Source organism: Filicampus tigris, chromosome 20 (assembly GCF_054856515.1).
Source record: "Filicampus tigris isolate MCC_2025a chromosome 20, RoL_Ftig_1.0, whole genome shotgun sequence".
Classification (NCBI taxonomy): Eukaryota; Metazoa; Chordata; class Actinopteri; order Syngnathiformes; family Syngnathidae; genus Filicampus; species Filicampus tigris.
Genome location: NC_141236.1, coordinates 1,546,062 through 1,567,730, shown reverse-complemented (window position 1 = coordinate 1,567,730; position 21,669 = coordinate 1,546,062). Strand labels below are relative to the sequence as shown.

Sequence of the window (21,669 nt, the reverse complement as noted above, 5' to 3'; positions counted from 1 at the left end):
TGTATGAGCTGTTTTTACCTGCTCTGTTGGACTGGTCAATCATAGGCTGAACTATTCTCCTCCGTGCATTGATGAACCTGGAAATCAAACATATGTCATGTAACTAATGAAGGGTTTTGTGTATATATAAGCACAATTTCCCCATTCATGAGAGGATAAAAAAAAACTAATTGTTTAAACAAACTCATTTACTTTTGTTAAAAAAAACCCCACAGCTTTTCATTTGAAAATCGCTATTTTTTAAATTACTCAAGGTGATATTGCTTTGCATGCTTTCATTCACAAGTTTACCTTGATTGGCATTCATTCATTCAACATTCAGGATCAACACGGCAGTTTAAGACACACTAGAAAGCCATGCTGTGTCTCCAGGGATTTCACTAATAATACACTTCACTTCCACAGATACAATCTGTTCTATTAGAACCTTGTAACATATCTATAAAAAGAAAAAAAAATCTATTGATTCAGGTTTAGCCTTGTAGCCACAGGCTATAATGTGACTAACTGGCCTGCCAATGCTTTTTCATGAACACATTCCCAAGGCAGCACAGTCTGAATGCATTGACATCAGCATCAGAGCTTCCAGAGCTTGAGGATCTGAATGTGCGTTGCTATTTAATTCAATCTGATGTATTGCATTTAAAATGTATGCTACATTTTGGAGGAAATATATTATAGATACTGTACGATGTTGACGAATAGCATCTGCATTGGTTTGAAATCGTACGAATATGTTGAATTCAGGGACTAATTTTTAGCCCTGGAATTTCATTACTCAGACTGGCCTACTTTAGTTTACAGTGTTTTAATTAAGTGGTATTATTTTACCTTTATTGGTGTACTAATCTAAAAGAGCTTTACCATTCCCACCAATATCGATATTCATATTGTATTTGGTCAAAAGTCAAAGTGACAACTGAATGTGCTTACAAGATCACAATCGGTGTTTATTATGAGTAGTAAGTATGAGAACATAAATAGTTAAAATGGACTAAAGGACAAAAAGGGACCAATAGGCAAGTGTACATGGCATGGGATAAGTAACAGAAGATGGCACATTCATCAAACGCTCTTAAAGCGGGGGTCAACCCCCAAAATATCTGTACAAGAATATGTTCTATGCAGCTCCACTAGTTGAAACGCGGCATTCTGATTAATGCATTTTTGGAATATAAATTAAACACCCGTTTTTGTACATCTCAGGGGGCGGCCATTTTGTCACTTGCTGTCGACTGAAAATGACATCATAGTTGCTCAAGGTTCAGCTAAAGACCAATCATGGCTTCAGAAAAACAGGTGAACTGTGATGTCATTTTCAGTCAACAGAAATAGACAAAATGGCTGCCCCCTGAGATGGCTAAAAATGATTGGATTTTGCATCTTAAAGAAGAAGTCTACCCAAAAATGTTCTTTACAATAATATGTTTTATTCAGCCCCACTAGTCTAAACAAGGCATTTTGATTGATATTGTGTTTGTGGAATATAATTTAAGTACAAAAATCCACCCGTTTTTGTCCATCGCAGCGGGCGGCCATCTTGTCACTTCCTCTCAACTGAAAATGACATCCCCTGACATGGCTAAAAACGTGTGGATTTTGCTTCTTAACTTATATTCCACAAACGCATTATTAATCAGAATGCCATGTTTAAACGCATAGCCACATAGAACATATTACAAAGAATTTTGGAGGTTCACTTCCCCTTTAAGTCAGCAACCTTTAGGGGGCTAATGTAACACTTCTTGTTATCCTCTTATTTTGAAACCAATTCACATCACTTTGCAGATTGGCACTAACTTCCCAATGATTGCAACACAGCAAAGGGTACATTCAACAACGTCACACAAAACCTTTTATTTAATTAGACAAACACAACTTCCCAGCCAAAGCCCTTTTACATGAACAAAATAGCACAACAACAACCCATCGGAAATGGAAAAACAAGTCATGGACTGAATTTGATTGGACTAATTATTTGTTTGGGTTTACGTGCGCCGAAGGTTTGATCATATTTAGATGTGATAATATATTCCTTTTAGTTCAAGTAAAACCTCAGATACAATGTGACAATTGCGCAAAAGAGTTTTTCGCCGCACTTACCAGTTGTTGACTTGGAGAATGGTGAGGCCCGTGTCTTGTGCTAGTTGTTTCTTCTGTTCCTCTGAAGGATACGGGTGCTGTGGGGCAAAACAACAGTGATTGAACGTTCATATTCCCAATCAGGAGAAAATCATACAGTGTCACGTGCCTTCATTCATAGATGTGACAGTGCAAGTGTATTTAAAAAAAAAAAAAAAGAGTGCCTGACCAATGTTTGGCCCTGTTAACTCTTGAGGCTAAAAGCGCGTGGCTTTGTGTGACATTATTTGACATTATTTGACATTGCTTGACAAACGATCGGGTGGGATATAAAGAGGCACAATGCTGTCTTTTGTCTGGGGCCTTGGTTAGGCCAGGCCCCCCGTCACCCTGCAACCCCTCCCCACCTCTCTCCATCCCCCTATCCACTAGCCTAGTCCTTTTGCAGACTTCTTTTTGTGTGTGTGTGTGTGTGTGTGGGCGTGTGCGGGTGTGTGTGTGGGTGTGTGTGCGTGCGTGTGTGTGCGTGTGGGTGTGTGCATGCGCGTGTGTGTGTGCGTGTGTGTGTGTGATGGAAGGAGGAGGGCGGCAGATGGCAAACAGAGGTGACCCATGTACTGGGAACAGGGTCGTGGGCCAGTCGCCATTCTGCTGCTGTCAGACCATCAGCTGCCTCCTGTGGTCACCAGTGAAGGATATGCTTCCAAGCACTTCATTTTCAACTTCTTTTCAGGTTCGGTGCACAAAGTCGCGCACACGAGGGGTTAAACCAAACTGATTACTCAACAACTCAACTTTTCTACTCCGCGTTTAACGTTTGAAATCGACTAATCGCTGATTAAGTGTTTTTGACATTTGTATTCCAATCAGCCAATTTATAGAGGACTTTCAACTTGCTCGTTTTCAGCTGTTGTGAGATCTGTGGAGTAACGAGTTGTCTAACTCAAAAAGGCGGCACTAATATGTCAGTAAGTGTCTGAGAGTACCAATATAGGTTTTTGGTGGATGAAAATTCCGTTTAGCCTTGCTACCTTTAGCTATTCCAGTCTTCTTCAAATATTCATTTATCCCTTCTTTGTCGCCAGAGCGATACTGTATGTCTAATAATTAGTGCTGTCATGCGATTACATTTTTTTAACTAATAAATCGCCAAATTTTCCATAATTCATCGCATTTTTCAACTACAATTTCTTACAAAGCTTGGAACCGATATTTACTTGAGTAAATTCTTGTAACTACTGTGGGAAAAAAAAAAGTATATTTCGATTCAAAGACCTAATAGCTTTCTTTGATCCTTGAATATGTTTCTTTTCCTGTAAAATACAACAGTTGAACGACACACCAAACTAATATGGTATGTAAAATTTGGCTGAGCAAAGTGTGCAAATTATTTTGGATTCCTCCAACAAGCTGTCAAGCAACTTTTTAAAGTAAAACTATGTAAAAGTCCGTCTTTGCGACTCTCCTCTAAGTTTGTCTGCACAGTGACCAGAGGTCAGCTGCTACAGGAAGTAAATAAAACTGAGTTAACTGAGTTAATTTTTTTTAGTGCGTTATGAAATTTAAATTCATCTCCATAGTTAATGCTTTAATTTTGACAGCCCTACTAATAATGCTTCGGCAACAACTGTGTAAAACGAGAACTTTATTCACAACATCCACAACATCCAAATGAACGTGTCGCTTAACAATACCACAAGTGACACTTGACTAACTTTACGACAATTATGTATACTGCCATATGAATGCTACAACCGAGTGGAAATATTTCCAGTCATTCAACCCCTAGTGTACACACTTACACACGCAAGAATACAGTGTACAAATGTAGCAAATGTGCAAAATTATTTTTTGATTTTTTTCATTTTTTGTATCACTAAAGATTAGGGATGTAAAGATTCAATCAAGCCCTGATTTGATTCAATTTTTAGTTCCCAATTTCAATTACATTTTATTTTAAATATTTTTTTTTCAAACAAAATTAATGACTCATTTCATTACCGAAATTGGTTTTATTCTAAAATCTGAATTTTATCCATGTTACAAACAGTAACTTTTTATAACTTAAAAAACTTGAAAATGAACAAATAATTTTGACTGTTTAACTACTAAACATGTAATATAAATAAATGTACAATAGATTTGACTGTTATAGTCCTAAATCCTTTTGTGATAAAAATGTCCATATCGATCTTTAATTTTTTACACTGATGCATATTTTAAGCAGTTTAAATCGATTTTCAAATCGATTTTCAAGTAATTGGTACATCCCTACTAAATATATAGTGAATATACATTAACGGTTTTATCCAACAAATCTTTACACAGACCAATACAGTACTTTTGAAATACATAACTCAGTACTGTATTACCTTCCCAAAACCGCATCTGGTCTAATAGTGCAAACTCGTCAAAATAATGGGACATAATCAAGATATCGACACTGCACAAACCTCACCTGAATAGTTAAAGAAATCTTGGAAAGGACTCATTTTCCTTCTCTTAGTGTGAGACTAACAGTGGATTCCAGGGTGGGATGACTAAATTCAAAGTTTGGCATTCATCTTTGAATGTGGTCAAATGTAAGGTTGCATGGAAACCAAGAGTTTGACCAGGCTAATGAGACGATAATGAATAATATAATGAATCGAAACCTTTACAGCTGCTTTCTCTATGGCTTCCTCAGAAGGGGATCTTTCAAGTCTCTTCAGAATGAGCGACAAAAGCATGAGGCTGCGACGGAGGAGCCCCCTACCCCGTAACCAGCCGTCGACCTCACACGGCAACGTGTGACAAAACATAATCCAGCGGCATTCACAACCTCAACAACTGATGAATGCTTGATCGCTTGGGTGTTGCAATGGGCCTTTCAGAAGCCAAAGTCTCCTTGCACACTTTTCATTGGCACATCCTGCTACAGCAAACACTTTTGCTGCACAAATTAGGCCTGAAAGAGGATTGGGAACAGAAAAGGGATAATTCAATTACCTTGCTTTTTTTCATCAGGAAAATCTAAAGGTGGGCTTTGGAAAGGAAGGGATTACTATGAGTACAGGATCCGTGTGGGCCTATTATCAACTAAACAACTTAGAGCTTATGACACATCTGAGAGTGTGAAGTATAGAAAAAAAACTGTGAGGAGAAAGCATTGGCTGTATCTTTTAGGCCTTGGACAAAAGGTGAAGTACTCCGAGTTCTCTTTCAGTCTCTTTTTTATGTTGATATCTGTATAAACCATGTAATAGTGTTACAAAATGGACTGAGACATGTTGGTCTCTTCTTCATTCTACAGAGGCTCAAAGATGAACAACAAAAACTTGCCACTTCCCACAATTAGTGATGCTATGGATCACATAAGTCACGGTTCGGATCGGAACATGGATTTTGAGTCACGGATCGGGTTAATTTTTTCGAGTCGGAACATGGATTTTGAGTCACGGATCGGGTTAATTTTTTCGATTAGCAAAAAAAAAAAAAAAAAAAAAAGTAAGTGAAGGAACAGCTGTTGAACTACCAGCCGGGCACTGGTTGCTAATGATAACAGCTGCTAGCCACTAACGCCAGAGACTTGTGTCGTGTGCCAATGACAGCGTAATTAATTAGCGGTTTGTTAGCGTCCTAAATTAGCCACTGAATATGAGTTTGGGATGGCGTTGTGTTGATGTTGGTACAACTATGTAATGTCAATTAAAAACTGTGATAAGGCAAGCCGAAAGGCCAAAATGGAAGTCAAGTTAGCCGGCCAACTTCAAAGTATATGTCTCCTAAGGCTATTGCATTGGCATTACTGACTCAATGTATTATTGGGTAAGCTTTATTTTGAAGTTAGCCTTTGCTGTGGCAGCGTGTTCGTGTGGCGGAAATACAAACCAGTTTCCTGCACTGCACAATGGCAAACCATAGTGAAATGTGTTTTGGTGCAAATGTAGCTTTCGTTTCAAGATTCGTTTGGGACACATTATGCATGCTCCTTCAGAGGCTGAGAAGCATGAAACGTTTCTTATGGATATGCTTAAAGGGGAAGCCAACCCAAACATATTTTTTCAAGAATATGTTCTATGCAGGCCCACTAGTTAAAACACGGCATTCTGATAAACATTGCGTTTGTGGAGTAAGTGTTAATCCACTCGTTTTTAGCCATCTCTGGGGGCGGCCATTTTGTCTTCTGTCGTCTGAAAATGACATCGGAACTGCTCACAACGACCAATCACTGCTCAGATTCAGAAAACAGGTCAGCCGTCAGCCAACAGGTCATTTTCAGTCGACAGAAGACAAAATGGCCACCCCCGGAGATGGCTCAAAACGAGTGCATTTTGCTGCTTAACTTATATTCCACAATGCCACGTTTCAACTAGTGGGCCTGCTGGGAACATATCCTTGAAAAAAATATGTTTGGGTTGACTTTCCCTTTAAATCTGCAATTGCTTGTACTCAACTAAAAAGTAGGAAAGACAGGGGAAAATGTCTTACTGTAAGGTGCTGGAATAGCCACGCTCTCATTATATTTGTCGCCACTTTAGGAAAGATGCCTCTTTTCTTCTGCCTCTTCTTGTCCTGTTCATCTTCATCTCCTGTGCCCGGTGATGCGAGGCTGTTGTCGAGGCCGTCTCCTAAAAAGTAAGAGAATTGAACAAAATATTTCATTTGGCCCTTATACCTCGACTTAATACAGGCCTGCCCGAAAATAGCAAACAAGAGTGGGGGTGTGTTCTCGTGTGGAACGGCAGCACAAGATACTTCCTCTCACCTCTGTTTGACTCCCGCGGACATCGGATAATGAAGAGGGGATTGTAGTGCGGGAGCTCAATAAGACCAAGAGCTATTAATACAATCGGAGTCACTGGCTTGACATGAAGTAATGACTGCAGGAGTTGTGTGCCCAACGTGAAATAATGAACGCTCTTTCAGGCACTGTGCTAGATGTGAATGTGATTTATATGTGACCTCTATTTGAATTGAGACTAATGATTTCCTTAGAAGAAAAAGGCCAAAACACAATAACAAAAAACAAGTCTGATCTGAGTATGAAGTACGAACGCAATAACATCAAGCCGCACCTCATGTCCACCTTTGAGGCAAAATGAGGGCGGATGAGTTGGCGGGGCAAGGGGAGAGCAAATTCATCACCCAAATCCCATCCCCCAATCCTCACCCCGAGCATCACATCCCACGTCTGCGTCAGGATGCCCCGCATCCCCGGATCCCGCCATTAGCGGCATCCTTGTTTGATTTCAGAAGAAAGCAGGCACGGATCAAGGCAGGAGGATTCCTTTAAGCAGAGATTTCCGCCCCGACTTGCTAACGCTCCCCATCTAGGAGCGCAAAAGCGGGACTGCGCTCCCTCTCTGCCATTAATTGTGCATCAGCCGAGATGATTTACTTTTAACAGTGGTGGTTATTTTTTCTCGCCCTCGGGGCAGAGTAGCCTTGAAAGCCTGCCTGGAGGGCATGTGAATAATGCATCTGAGAGACTCCTCCCCCGAGGCGGGACACAAACCCTACTTTTCTTAAGATTTGCCCGAGCATGTCTTTTTGTTTTTAGGGATGCATCAATCAAGCGCATCTATATGAGGCGTATTCATGAATAAATATTTAAGCTAATGAATATTGACATTAAAAAGGATGTGTTCCATGGATGTGGGGGCGGGGCGGTGGGAGTTTTGACGGATGGCATCCAGCTCTGAGTCACAGCACAGTTAGAGATGAGATGGCCTCTGTCCTTCATTCAATACAGGGTTAGGGCTATCGGGTTTTTTTTGGTTTTTTTACATAACACTTTGTTGTTAAGTTGCTCTCTCTGGACGTTGGCTCTTTAAATATAACCCACACTGAATTAATTTGGAATTTTTCAAAAGACTGATTGTCCTCTGCTCGGCTTGTTTTGAAATAAAATACACACTGTATTATTTTCGAGATGACACTTTGCATCCATTATACATTCTATCTTAGACTCCCCGTAGTGTACTTTCGTCTTTTAAGTAAATAAGGCAAACTGTGACCAAAAAGAAGTCAAGAAGGAAAAAAGAAAGCGAGCTAAGCTCAGACTAATTATCTCTACGTATGGCATGTCACACCCCTCCCCACTTCACCCGAGTCTAGCTCCTCTTCTCTGCTCGCCCCATCCCTCTTTCTTGTGCTGCAGAGAGGGGAAAGCCGCAGGGCAGATCTTCTGCTACACTAATCGCTTCTGACTGCTCCCCGGCAACTCAGCCAATCTAAGCAGTGTGTGACGGTCCAGTCTCAAAGTCGTACACCCGTGCAATTCTGCCATGCCCCTGCTCTCATACCCCCCCAACCCTCCGCCACCCCGTCCCCCACCGCGCAACCCCGCCTCCCACTTCTCGATCTCCGCACCCACCCATCAGGATGCGCTCCACACTGCCTGCCAGTGTCTGCACGCGTGACACTGGAGGGTGGAGGTGGAGGGCTGGGCATGACTGCAGGGATGGCTGGAGTATTGCCCCGGGGCCAAGGAGAAAAACATATACAAAAAGCGGCACCCTAAGATATGAAGAAGAGCCCTGCTTTGTTGCACCCTCTCTTCGGCCTGTACAGCTTTTTTCAGCAGTATAAAAAGACACACACACGCACACTCACCCCCGCACACACCCACACACACACACACACACACCCCCACACACACACACACACACATATATATATATATATATATATATATATATATATATATATATATATATATATATATATATATATATATATATATATATGATATATATATGATATATGACCGAAATATATATCCATCGATCCATTATCTATACCGCTTATCCTCACAAGGGTCGCGGGCGTGCTGGAGCCTATCCCAGCTGTCTTCGGGCAGTAGGCGGGGGACACCCTGAATTGGTTGCCAGCCAATCGCAGGGCACAGAGAGACAAACAAACATCTGCACTCACAATCACACCTAGGGGCAATTTAGAGTGTCCAATTAACCTACCAAGCATGTTTTTGGAATGTGGGAGGAAATCGGAGGACCCGGAGAAAACCCACGCAGGCACGGGGAGAACATGCAAACTCCACACAGGGAGGCCACGACCTCTGAACTGTGAGGTGGATGTGCTAAAAATTGTCCAAATGGAGCCAATTATAACTGCAATGTGTAGACAAAGGAGAGAAAAAAATACTGCAATTCAAATAATGCATCTCTCATTTTGCATCAAAATGTTTTACCCGTTGATGTATTTAAAAATGGCGGTAATTTTGTTTCTGAAGTGGGGCTGCTGGACGAAAAGATGAGTTTGCAAAACAGGCTAGATGGAGTTTCTTAACAATTTATTAGCATGTCATGGATTTAACATTAACATTTAACATTAACATTAATAATGACATTCTCATGCAAAAATAAAAAGTTTTCTTTTCAATGTCAAACATTCCAGGCATTCTAGCTCTGCAGTTTTTTTTTTTTTTGACACCTCTGTTATAGCTTGCTCTTTTAAACACTGTTATGGTGTGATGAGCAGTCAGTGGACGGTGCGTGAAAAAGACAAAGTGGGGAGCACTTAGCAGAACTGATTGCTGTACCCCATTTGCATCAGTGATGCAAAGCCAGCACGCCTATCTAATGAGCTCAGCAGGTCCCTGATCCATCATCGGTGACACCACACAGCTCTTTCCCTTATTAGGCATGATGCACAGCTCCAAATGGAGCAGTCTGGATTGTTTCCAAGTCTTGGGGAATACCTCTGCGCTGCGATCTGAACATGATGATTACATTTAAAGCTAAGGCAAGCGGTTTTGAATACTGTAATCAGAATGGCACTAAAAGGTCAGGATAGGATATTTTTATTATGAAGTTGCTCTGCTCTTTGCTCAGTTTCATGTTGCAACACACTCCACAAACACACTGCTACAATTAGGCCATGCTGTGGCTATGACAGGATTCGGTTTCAAGAGTTAATGCTCGGGGTGTAACGATTCATTGAAATTCGATTTAAAATCGATTTAAAGTTCTTCAAATATGTATCGATGTACAAAATGAAAGAATCGATATCGAAATTTTGATCACAAAAGGATTCGTAATATCCATCCATCCATTATCAATACTGCTTATCCTCACAAGGGTCGCGGGGCATGCTGGAGCCTATCCCAGCTGTCTTCGGGCAGTAGGCCGGGGACACCCTGAATTGGTTGCCGGCCAATCGCAGGGCACACAGGGACAAACATCTGCACTCACAATCACACCTAGGGGCAATTTAGAGTGATCAATTAACCTGCTATGCATGTTTTTGGAACGTGGAAGGAAACCCGAGTACCCAGAGAAAACCCACGCAGGCACGGGGAGAACATGCAAACTCCACACAGGGAGGCCGGAGCCGGGATCGAACCCAGGACCTCTGAACTGTGAGGTGGACGTGCTAACCAGTCGACCACCGTGCCGCCCGGATTCGTAATAATAACAGTCAAATCTATTGCACATTTATTTATTTTTATGTTTAGTTCTGGCAATAACAAAACACTGATAACAGGACAAAAATGGAGTGAAACATTCAAATGTATTAGTTCATTTTCAAAATTTTTTTTGTAAAGTTATAAAAAAAATTACTGTATGTAACAAGGACAAAATGCAGATATCAAAATTAGTGCTGTCAACCGATTAACATTGTGTAACTAATTAATCGCAACTTTTCCATAATTAATCACGATTTATTGTAGTTTTCCAACTACATTTTTTTACAAAGCTTGCAACCGATATTTACTTGAGTAAAATCTTGGAATATGGAAAAAAATTAAAGGTATATTTTGATTCAAAGCCATTTTAATAGATTTTTTTGATTCTGAATACTATTCCTTTCCTGTAAAACACAACTGTTGAACGATGCCCCAAAGACATACAACTAGTATGATATTTGAATTTGGTTTTGCGAAGTGCGCAAATTATTTAGAATTTCTCCAATGAGCAATCGAGCAACTTTTTAAATTAAAACTACGTAAAAGTCCATCATTGTGACAGTGACTCTCCTCTGTTTGGCTGCAAAGTGAGCAGAGGGAAGCTGCCACAGCAAGTAAATGAAACTGAGTTAACGGAGGTAATTCTTTTAATGCGTTATAAGATTTAAATTAATCTCAATAGTTAATGCTTTAACTTTGACAACCCTAATTGAAATAAAAACATCTTTTGGTAATAAAAAGCATCATTCATTTTGGTCATTTTGTTTTAAAAAATCTCATTGAAATCGGGAAGTGAATCAAAAATGGAATTAAATTGGGGCTTGAGTGAATCATTCCATCCCTATTTAATGCATAATGTGTTTCAATGTATGCAAATGCAACAGAGAAATGTGTGTGTGTTGAAATAAACCATAGAAACGTGACCACCAAACACCTTTTTCCTTTCCCTAAGTCCCGCCTCCTTCAGTCCCCTGGACTCTCCCCTCCTTTTTAGAACACCCACACCATGACAGATACAACAAGGACATTATTCCGTATTGACAGTTAAGCTGTGATTTCACTAGCATGTCAGCAACCACACCATGAAACATTCCATCCTGTTCACTTTAGGCTGTGAGTCTGACAGAAGAATTCCACATATGCTGTTCCTTATAATCCATTTTTCAATATAAGTGCACAGAATCTTTTTGACCTGCCTTTCTCCCGCCTTTTGTTTTATCTCCCTCTTTGTGATGGACATTGGAAGCTTCTGCTGTCCACCCCCAGACCTCTTCCAAACATTCCTCGGATAGCTCGGCCCCCTTAGCTGTGGTCAACAGCAGTAACCCTGGGGGTTGAGGTATCAAAGGGAGCCCTTTGCATATCACACAGCTTACAAGGAAACAACCAAACGCTGGGAGGCCAGAGAGAAGCAGGCAAGCCCGAAGCCCAACCGCCGGCCACGAGTCGATGGGATCATTTTCCTGTGGTTTCAAGTCAATTGCCAGTACCACAGTGCTCTCAAATGACATTAGTTGATGTTGTCAGAATGGGGGGGTGGGTGGGTTGAGGGGGGGTTGGTTGACTACTCTCGCTACAGTAAGGTTAAGACAATTCAATAATTATAGAAAAAGATAGCATGAATAATTTGGGCATTTGCAATATTTTAGGGAGTTTATTGATTGGAACCAGGGGCGTTACAAGTTTGGGTCAACTCTAGAAAATGTATTTCTCCACCAGAAAAGTGTATATATTAACTCCCGTGGAAAGACCACAAAACTGAATTAATGTTATACATTATAGTACTGTACATCGTCACTGTCCTGTGAAAAACACGCATGTCCAATTTTTGACTTTTTTAACATCTTTTCACATTAATGTCTGTAATATGGAAACACCATTCATGGAAAAAAATAAGAAAAAGGAAAAAAATGGAAATAAGGGTTTTTCACAGGACATATTATCATACTCATTCATATAGAAGGAATATAATAATAAAATACACATGGCCCTATGATTGACAGATGACAAGTCCAGTGTGTACCCCACTCTTGCGCAAAATCAGATGGGATAGGCTGGGCCGTGACCCTCAGGAGGACAGAAAATGCATGGGTGGATAATATACACGTGTGGCAAATAAAGAACCATATTGCTTGACAGTATAAAATAGAAAAGGGAATAATTGACTAGGACCATAATAAACCCGCAACATGCGACTAAATACTTTTCTTTAGGCCAAATGTGACATATTTAGCAAGGTCAAGGTGCCTGGTTCAATTCAGTTAAATATTGGGCAAATAAAGAAAAAGGAAGTCACAAATTGAATGACTTGACTTTCAATGACTCGAGATGAAGTGAATGTCACAAATATGGTGATTTTAATTTCTGTTTTGCATCCTTTTTGTGAGGCCTTATCACTCCACGTGTCTATGCTGGTTTGCTCAATAATCATTAGCAATGATTAAGATTAATTCTGGGAGCATGAGTGACTAAAATCCTTAAGTTCTGTGAAATGGTGCTGCTTTGACCGCCAGGCTGAGTGAAATCTGAGTGAAATCTACATGTAATGGAGGCGTGTGTTTAATGGATGGGACTTCGGCGGTCTCTGAATGTCTTTTTAACTGCACTGTGTGTTGGGTTTGATTCATCTGTATCATAGCCAGAAAATAAAGCAGAGGCCCAGGGAGCCTCCGCAGGTAGCATACAGCCAGCCCTGCTGCAGCAACCGCAGCTCTGATCATTCCGTTCTCCTCTCTGCCTTTGTTTCATATACATAAAATGCTCTGCCCTTACATCCCCACGGGGGGTATTCTGCACCCCCATCCTCAATGTATTCTTTTCCAGGTCAAAAGGCCATGGACCTTGAGGTTTCCCCCGCTGTTGTCTAAAAAAAAGGCTAAAGGGAAAAAAAATACTCACATACAGGCTGGCTTGACTTTTAGATAAGCAAAAAAAAGCTCAAACTATCCCAAACAAACATCCTCCTCAAAAGTTGATGCAGGTTAATAATGTGATTTTTAAAACTGCCTGGTGCAATATCAAAGTAAAGATTGTGATCTGGTTCTGATTGTCTACTTAATCCTCTCAGTTTCTCTTGTCTTGCAAAGCATCCTTCTATTGTTCTTGTCAATGCTCTGCCCATTGATGCCTGATGGGCAGAGGGTGGAAAGTTGCTTTAAAATCCATTCTAGTTTGACAAAAACAAAAACAAGTCATAAAACTCTTATAGCCTCCAATTAACACACCGGAAATCACACAAACTGCTGAGATATTAGGGCAACACAGAGAGAAAATGCTCAGTTAAGAGATCTATTTATCACTTCTAAATGAGTCGTACCCAGGACACCATTGTCAGGAGTCTTCATTAATTAAGCAATGTTTAGTTTAAATAATGGGGATGTAACGATTCACTCAAGCCCCTATTCAATCCAATTTTTGATTTTCAGTTCCCTATTTTCGATTTAAATTGATTTTTTAAGAAAATCACTAACATGCTTGTCTCTGTGCGCTAGTTTGGTTCTTCAGCCATCCAAAAACGCAATACACAACGATGTTTGGCACAAGTGCATAAATTTGATCTACACATTCAAAATCTGTAATGGAAAAATATTAAAAGATTAGGAGGAACATCATTTTTTAGCACTGCAAATTTGTATATTCTAATGATCTATGTATGTTATGTCTTTTGTTAGGTGTTGCTGTTTAGGGCTTGGGAGTTCATAAATGCAACACTCAATTATTCAATTAATCAGTTTTCTTTTTTTAGATTGATGCATATTTTTAGCATCTTAAATTGATTTTAAATCAATTTTCGATTAATCATTACATCCCCATTAAAAACTGTCCCAGATTTCTAATTTGTGAATAGCTGCCCAGGCCCAGCGAGATAGATCAAAAAAGGCTGTCTGTTCTATTTTGATAGCAATATTAAATGTTAAAGGTCACGCTTAGTAGTACGTCATCGACAAGCAAATCTTATAAAACACACAAAACCCCCTCTTAAAAAAAAAAAAAACTTCATCCAGTCTCTTTTGATGATACAATTTGCAGCCATTTGCCACTTTCCAGCCCGACTTCTCTGACCCATCAGACCAAATGTAAAATTCAAGACTGAAAATTCCCAGGAAACACCTTTGTCAGGACAGATCCTAAATATATGCGATTAAGATGATGGTTCGATAAAGTGAGTACAATAACTGTCATGATATAATCCCACCGAGTCACCTTACAGCAGGACCCAAGCTTAAGAGGGGTCACAGAAAATGCAAAGCTTTGATATGGAGGAAACCTGTGGGCTCTCTTACCGAGTTCACTGGTGTTGTCTCCACTTTGAGAGACGTGTCCCCCACTGGACGGTCCTGGGGTTCCTACCGAGGGTGTGGAGTGGGCGTCGTCCAAGTCTCTCCAGGATGCTGGGTTCTGAGAGGTCAGGGTAAGGTCCGCACACCAGGGGACAGGAGATAAGAAAATACAAATAAAGAAGAGAGGAGGGAGAGGGAAAATAGATGAGGAAGGTCCAGTAGGTCCGGTAAGAGCTCCATTATGCATTTTTACAAAGACAGCTGCAAAATACAATTAGCATTGCAGGGCAGCAAGTTAAACGGCACATGAGGGATAAAAATTACCATTCTGCCTGTGGTGGACTTGAAATGAAACACCGTAGCCAAAGTGTATTTCTAGAGGATATCTGGCAATTCTGCAGCATGTAAACCTCGCGATGCCCTGATCATTTCTGTGAGCAGTTTTAGGGAGGAACCCTGTATTTATTGGGAGACTTGTTCAGGCCACTCAGACGGCTATAAGCCCAAGCCAAACAGTCGATCTCCCTCTTCAGCCTCTTTGCGTCAGCTGTTTGCCTGATGGTGATCAGATGAAGAGCTCGGCAGATGACAACAAGAAGCACAAGGACAAAAGCGCAGTGTGAAGGAGGCGTCTCTTTTCTTTCTCGGCCGGAAAATAATTACAACTCCTCTGTAAACGCAGCGACTCAAAGTAACACCATGTGTTTCTACATTCATCAAGCTAATTAAGGTCTTATTTCTTCACATCTCATCTATTAAAAAGCTGTTAAAAGGAACACAGGACGCTGTATCTATTGAGCAGATCATTCTTTAGCATGTACCAAATGACATGCGGGTTACCGTGAAGCAGTGTATTTGGTTTGGAGTGGAACTGTGAAAAAATATAGAAAACTAAACCGGACAGTACTGCTTTGTGGGGACAGGTCCAGTCACAACGAATTAACACATAAAACTATGTTCTACAACCCAAAAATGTTCTTTACAAGAAAATGCATCTTAAGTACTCTAAAAAGGGCATTCTGATTAATATTGCGTTTGTGGAATATGAGTTTAGCAACTAAATCTAGCTATTTCAGAGGGCGGCTATTTTGTCACATCTGTCGACTGAAAATGACATAATCAAAGTGACATCTTAGGGTTCAGGTAACAACCAATCACGGCTCACCTGTTATCAGAAGCTGAGCCGTGATTGGTTGTTACCTGATCCCTGAGCAGCTGTGATGTCATTTTCAGTCGACAGAAGTGACAAAATGGCTGCCCCTTGAGGTTGGTAAAACCGGATTAATTTGACTGCTTAGCTTGTATTCCACAAACGCAATATTAATCAGAATGCCATGTTTAGACTGGTGGAGGCCCATAGAACATATTATTCTGAAGACAATTTTGGGTTGACTTCCCCTTTAACTGATTTTCCACAAACGCTAAATTAATCAGAATGCCGTGTTTGGACTATTGAACAGCGGTGGGCATTTTACTAAATGTTGCGGGTCCATCATTCATCGTCCATCAGCAGCCGTCCGTCATTTGTCAGTCCGTCATTTTTTGTGACAAACAGAATTGTAATCGTTAGTCCGTTAATCCATCAGTCAGTTGTTCATTTAAACCCGTCAGTTAGTTGGTCAGAATATTCATTAGAATGCCATGTTTACACAAGTGGGATTGACTTCCTCTTTAAGAATAATACTAACAACAACAATAAAGGGGAGATTTTTGGAGATTAGCTACAAACCAGGTGCTTCTGTAACAATGATTCATCTTGCCTCAATGCAGAGGTTGAGTAAAACTTAACATACAGTAGATCTCACTTTGAGTGTTATCAGTGTTTGCGGGTAAACACACACCAAACTAGTTAGGATACAATTAGTACTTGTAATGTCTTTCTAGTGCTTCACAGCTTCACAGCCAGTTAATGGATTTTTAAACGTGATCCTTTATATTTCTTTTTTCTTTTTCTTTTTTTTATCATGGTTAAAAATTGCAAGAAAACCGAACCACGTGAGATCGCTCTGTTCTCTTACTGTACAGTGGTGTGGTGAAGAATGAAAAGAAAGTTTGCTGTAAGGACTAGTGACAGAACATACATTTCTACCATTTGGGGTTCAATGGATTGTCACCAGCAAAAAGTGCCAGCTGCTTTTGTATGATTACTATTTTTACAGCCTGGAAAATAACTTTAGCTAAAGTCTTATTTTAGTATCGACCAGAGGTAGAAACAATTACTCTAAAGCAGGGGTGTCAAACTCATTTTTGTCGCCGGCTACATTGTAGTTAACGATCTTTGAAATCAGAAGTCAAGAAAAATAGTTTGCTCAAGTTACTGTAAGAAGAAGAAAATGATTGCAATATCTCTACTTTATTTATTACATATCGTCGCTGTCCAGTGAAAAACGCTTATGTCCAATTTTGGAAAAAAAAAAAAAATCATGTTAATGCGATGTCTGTAACGCGGAAACTCCATTCATGTAAAAAATTATGTAATTGAAAAAAATGGACATAAGTGTTTTTCACAGGACAGCGACGATGACAATTTAACATTTTGGTACAGATTTTATCATGTAAGTTCACATGGTTGATTTGCTTGAGTTGCGGGCCTTGAGTTTGACACCTGTGCTCCCGAGAATTAAAGTATGTATCTTCAGGGACAAGCATAGATTCCAACTGTACAATTTCCTTTGTTATTTCACAACGGATAAACAGCGCGACTATGATGTCAGACTCCTCTTGGTGGAAAAAAAGTTTTTTGTCAGCTGTTTGCAAAGTCCCCAATGACACGCACAATCAATGTTCACTCTTTGGATTACAATTACCATCAATGCATAGTTCCTGTAAAAATCATTGCAGGAAACTCCTGCTATTGTTATTTAAAGAAATGTAGATAAAATTAAACAACCAAGAGTTTTGTGTTAGCTTTAAAAAAAACTATTTAAAAAAATATGTGTAAATAAAAACAACAAAAAAACATGTTGTTGGTTAAATAGAATGGTTGAAATAGAGCAACAGTAATAATGTACTCTTGAAATGGCAGACAAGGGAGGCCATAACCAAACAAAAACATACTTGCGCAGCTCCAACAAATGACGTCAACATCACATTAAATGGATTGAACGAAACCACGGGGAAAAAAATATATTGTGTCATAAATTCTTTCAAACCCTTCCGCCCACTCAAAGGCGGACCACTGGTTGTACTTGAATCATGACACCATCATGAATAATAACTAAAAGTCAACAGTGAGGGGCCGCTCTCCATCTTTACGATGCAATAAACTCACATGATCAGCAAGGTTGGTGGAAGATCCCGACAGATCGTCAAAATCCGACTTGCAGACGTCCCGCTCCTCAATGACCAAGTCGATGGGCATTTTGCCTTTGAGGCAGCTGATGTACCGATGGCAGAAATTATCGCAAAGCTCGTGCACCTGCAATAAAACCAAATATTGGTTTAAATACTCTACTTTTTTTTTTTTTACGTTTTCACCTGACAGGTCATATAGCAAAAATGATACATGTGTTGAGACAATGACACAGAAAACGGAACCAAAAAATAATTTGGTCATCCCTTTGCAGCCTTGAGTTAAAAAATGTTGAACTTGTCTGAGGGATAGTGTCCATTCATCCAGAAAATCATTTGAAGGGTCAGAGGTCACTAATGTTGAACAGAAAGACATTGCTTGCGATCTTTGTTTCTTCCCAAAAGGTGTTTTGTTAAGGTCATGTTCAGTAAAACTGGAAAATCTGACAAATAGAATGAAAGTCTTGCCATGCTTAAAAAATAAGATGCAGGGAGAATTTTTGCATGGATCAACCATAACCAACCTTTGAGTCATGAAAGGATCAATATACAGATACAGTGGTACCTCTACTTACGAACGTCTCTTCATACAAAATTTTCAAGTTACGAAACGCCTCAACAGGAAAATATTGCCTCTTCTTACGAAAGAAATTTCAAGATACGAAAGGTAAAAATACAGTATAGGCCGCCACTCGCAGCTTCGGAGTTTCCTGAACGCAACATACTCATAGCTGTTCTGCCATTGGCTAGCCTAGCATCCTCCTGGCATCCCATTGGCTAAGACGGACCTCTACCATATGTGTGCAGATAGACAGGTAGATAGATAGATATGTCTATGCAGCGTACTCGTCATTCGCCCCTGGCACCATGGGGTGTTCCGATAGTTTTACGTGAATTAGAAATGAGGAAAATGAAAAAAAGGAGAAAATCGTTTTTTTTTTTCGTCCACACAAACAAAGCAAGAGATAATAGAAAACTATGAAAAGGGGATGCGTTTGGTTGATCTCGCCAAAGAATATGACCGTAATGTATCGACAGTCGCCACATTATTAAATCAGTTCTTTACAAAGCGACTGGCAAAAACCACTTCTGAGAGAGAACATGAACCAAAGAGGGCAAAAAGCGATGAGCACAGCAATTAAAAGGTAAACGACCATAATTTTTTTTCTTTACTCTATTCTTTGTTTTTTTTTTACATTATGCACAACTCTCATTTATTGTGCAATAATCTAATTGTAACATGTTTTGATGCATTTTTATGCTTTATAAAACATTTATGTCTGAATATTGGGGGGCTTGGAACAGATTAGGGCATTTACATGGAAAACGCGTCTCTATTTACAAAATTTTCTACTTAAGAAATTTCTTCCAGAACCAATGAATTTCGTAAGTAGAGGTACCACTGTATTTGAATCTCTATGTTATTCTAAAATAATAACTCAAATTCTGTAACCAAAATACTACTGACCTTTTCCAATTCCAGCAGATGAAAACGCAGCACTTGTATGGCTTGAATCATCTAAAAGCAAAAATGCAGGGAAGCATCAATCAACAGGGTGCACAGAGCCTTCGGGCGCTTTCTAAAACGCTATGCGCTTTATGAGTCAAACAAGGATTTTAATAACTGCGCCCTGAAGGGATGTGATTGCTTCAGGCGAGCCACATGCAGCAACCCGAGCCTTCAAAGAAAGGAGAAGGAAATGCTACTGTACTCACCAAGTTATCCAGCTCTGGGTTGGAAGAAAATAAAGGTTTCTCTGCGCGGATCTGAAAGTGGAAAAGGAGAAAGTGTCAGTCGAGGATGTTTGCGCAAATATTTCTTCAAATTATTGCAATGGAATAGAGCAATAATAATCCCGCAAAAGACGATGTCTTTTTAGTTCAGGTCTTTTGAGTCAATTTGCGCGCTCTTACCTGTTTGGCAAACACCGCTATGTCTTCATTGAAGGAGTCCGAGGAGCACACGTCCCCGCCAGCCACTCCGGGTTCTCGGGGCGTACACGTCGCCAGCTCGCACTTCTCGAACACGAGGGCAAGAAGCGGGAATAAAGGGTGACTGCAAGACAGTAACGCAAAACTCCCGTCAAGAGAAGCATCCATGGCAGCCTTGCAAAAAAACAAAACAAAACAAAACAAAACCTGCAAGAAGCTGATAAAACAAAATAAAATCAGAGTCCTTTTAAACAATTATTTTAATCCCAATCAATGGAATGGAATTATTTTTTTTAATGAACATGTCTAGATATATTAATGTTTCGATGGTTTATTTATTTATTTTCATATAAATTACTTGAAATTACCAAATTTATTGTAAGGTGTCTCACATGCGCTCATTTCTTATTATCGCTGGAATCTTTTTTTAATTTTTTTATTATTCTTTAAATAGGCATACCCATAAATCTGGTCCTTGTCTCTTTTCAGCGCGTCATTGACTGCACTGCCCATGCTGCCTGGCATGATGCTGTGCGGTGCGTGGGCCCCGTAGTGCTGCGTGGGATGCGGGGGCGGCCCGTGGTTCAGGTGGTGGACCTGGGGTAGGGGCCGCGGGACGTGGGGGTCTCCGTACATGGATGTCGGAACTCCAACTCCATCCATCCCACCTCCGTAATGAGCCAACTCATCGTACTTATGTGATAAAAGATTAGATGAATATGAAATTCTTATTAATGAATAAGAAAAAAATATATTGTTCATCAGTCACCCCCGCTCATGATATTGACACACATAATTTAAAACGACAGTTGTCAAATGATGACGAAAATATTAACATAAAGTATGAAAAGTTATGGCGTGTGTTACTTACCCTTTGCGCCATCGTTGCGCGCAATTTCCAAGGGATGACTTTAAAATCCAAGAGTCACAAAAGTATATTCCTAAATGTAATTATAGTCCCGTTGGCAAGCCAGAGGAATGCCAATCAAATGAAATGATCAGAGTGAAGAAGGAATCATCATCTGTCCTGCGACTAACGCGTAAATGGCCAACTTAATTTCCGTGGTTCTTCTGCGAGTGGATTGAGGATCAGTGCGTGTATTTGATGTGCATGTGAGCATCAGTTGCAAGTCTTGGACAGAACGAGCGCTGACTCTGTGCTATAGCCTAGTCAGTCATCCGCTTGTTGGGAGTGGATTGTCGTGTCCGTGCGCGCCGACACGCTCGCTCTCTGCTCGCCGATTGGCAGAGGAGCCACTTATGAAGCCAGAACTGCAGTGGGTGCTCATGACGGAACTTGGGGAAGGCTGCATTCAGCCAGCCCACATTTAACACCCAGCCGGCGTAAGAAGCGATTGCAATTTCCGGTTATTGCTTTCACAATAATCGCCAACCAATTATAGTTTAGGATTGTTTCTCATTGTCAGTGGTCATGATGGCAGGGTGTGTGTTCTGCATGGTGCAAATATTAAAATATGAGTAAGCACGTTGCATTTTCCTTCATGGCAACAGGACAAGTCTGGATTTCTTTTGGAAAGTTGATAGTTTTTTTTTGCCCTGAGATTATTCATCTTTTACAGGATTGTTGTTGTAAGGGAAGAGTCAATGAAAATGCTTAATTGTGTATATCCCCCCCTACCCCTCCCTCCCAGAGCGTTTCACTACTCCCTCTTC

At 40.3% G+C, this 21,669-nt stretch overlaps 1 protein-coding gene across 1 annotated transcript in view; it reads right to left on the bottom strand.

Moving 5' to 3' along the window:
• Positions 1–21,277, bottom strand: part of meis2b (Meis homeobox 2b) — a 28,324-nt gene extending 7,047 nt beyond the window's left edge. The window contains exons 1-10 of the mRNA XM_086019593.1: positions 20,867–21,277; positions 20,456–20,688; positions 19,978–20,119; positions 19,780–19,830; positions 19,532–19,582; positions 18,044–18,190; positions 14,776–14,890; positions 6,553–6,692; positions 2,104–2,180; positions 19–77 (exon numbers count right to left, since the gene is read on the bottom strand). Coding sequence (XP_085875719.1) covers positions 19–77; positions 2,104–2,180; positions 6,553–6,692; positions 14,776–14,890; positions 18,044–18,190; positions 19,532–19,582; positions 19,780–19,830; positions 19,978–20,119; positions 20,456–20,688; positions 20,867–20,878 — 1,027 coding nt within the window. The 5' untranslated portion in view covers positions 20,879–21,277. The remainder of the gene's footprint in view (positions 1–18; positions 78–2,103; positions 2,181–6,552; positions 6,693–14,775; positions 14,891–18,043; positions 18,191–19,531; positions 19,583–19,779; positions 19,831–19,977; positions 20,120–20,455; positions 20,689–20,866) is intronic.
• Positions 21,278–21,669: the final 392 nt, after the last annotated feature.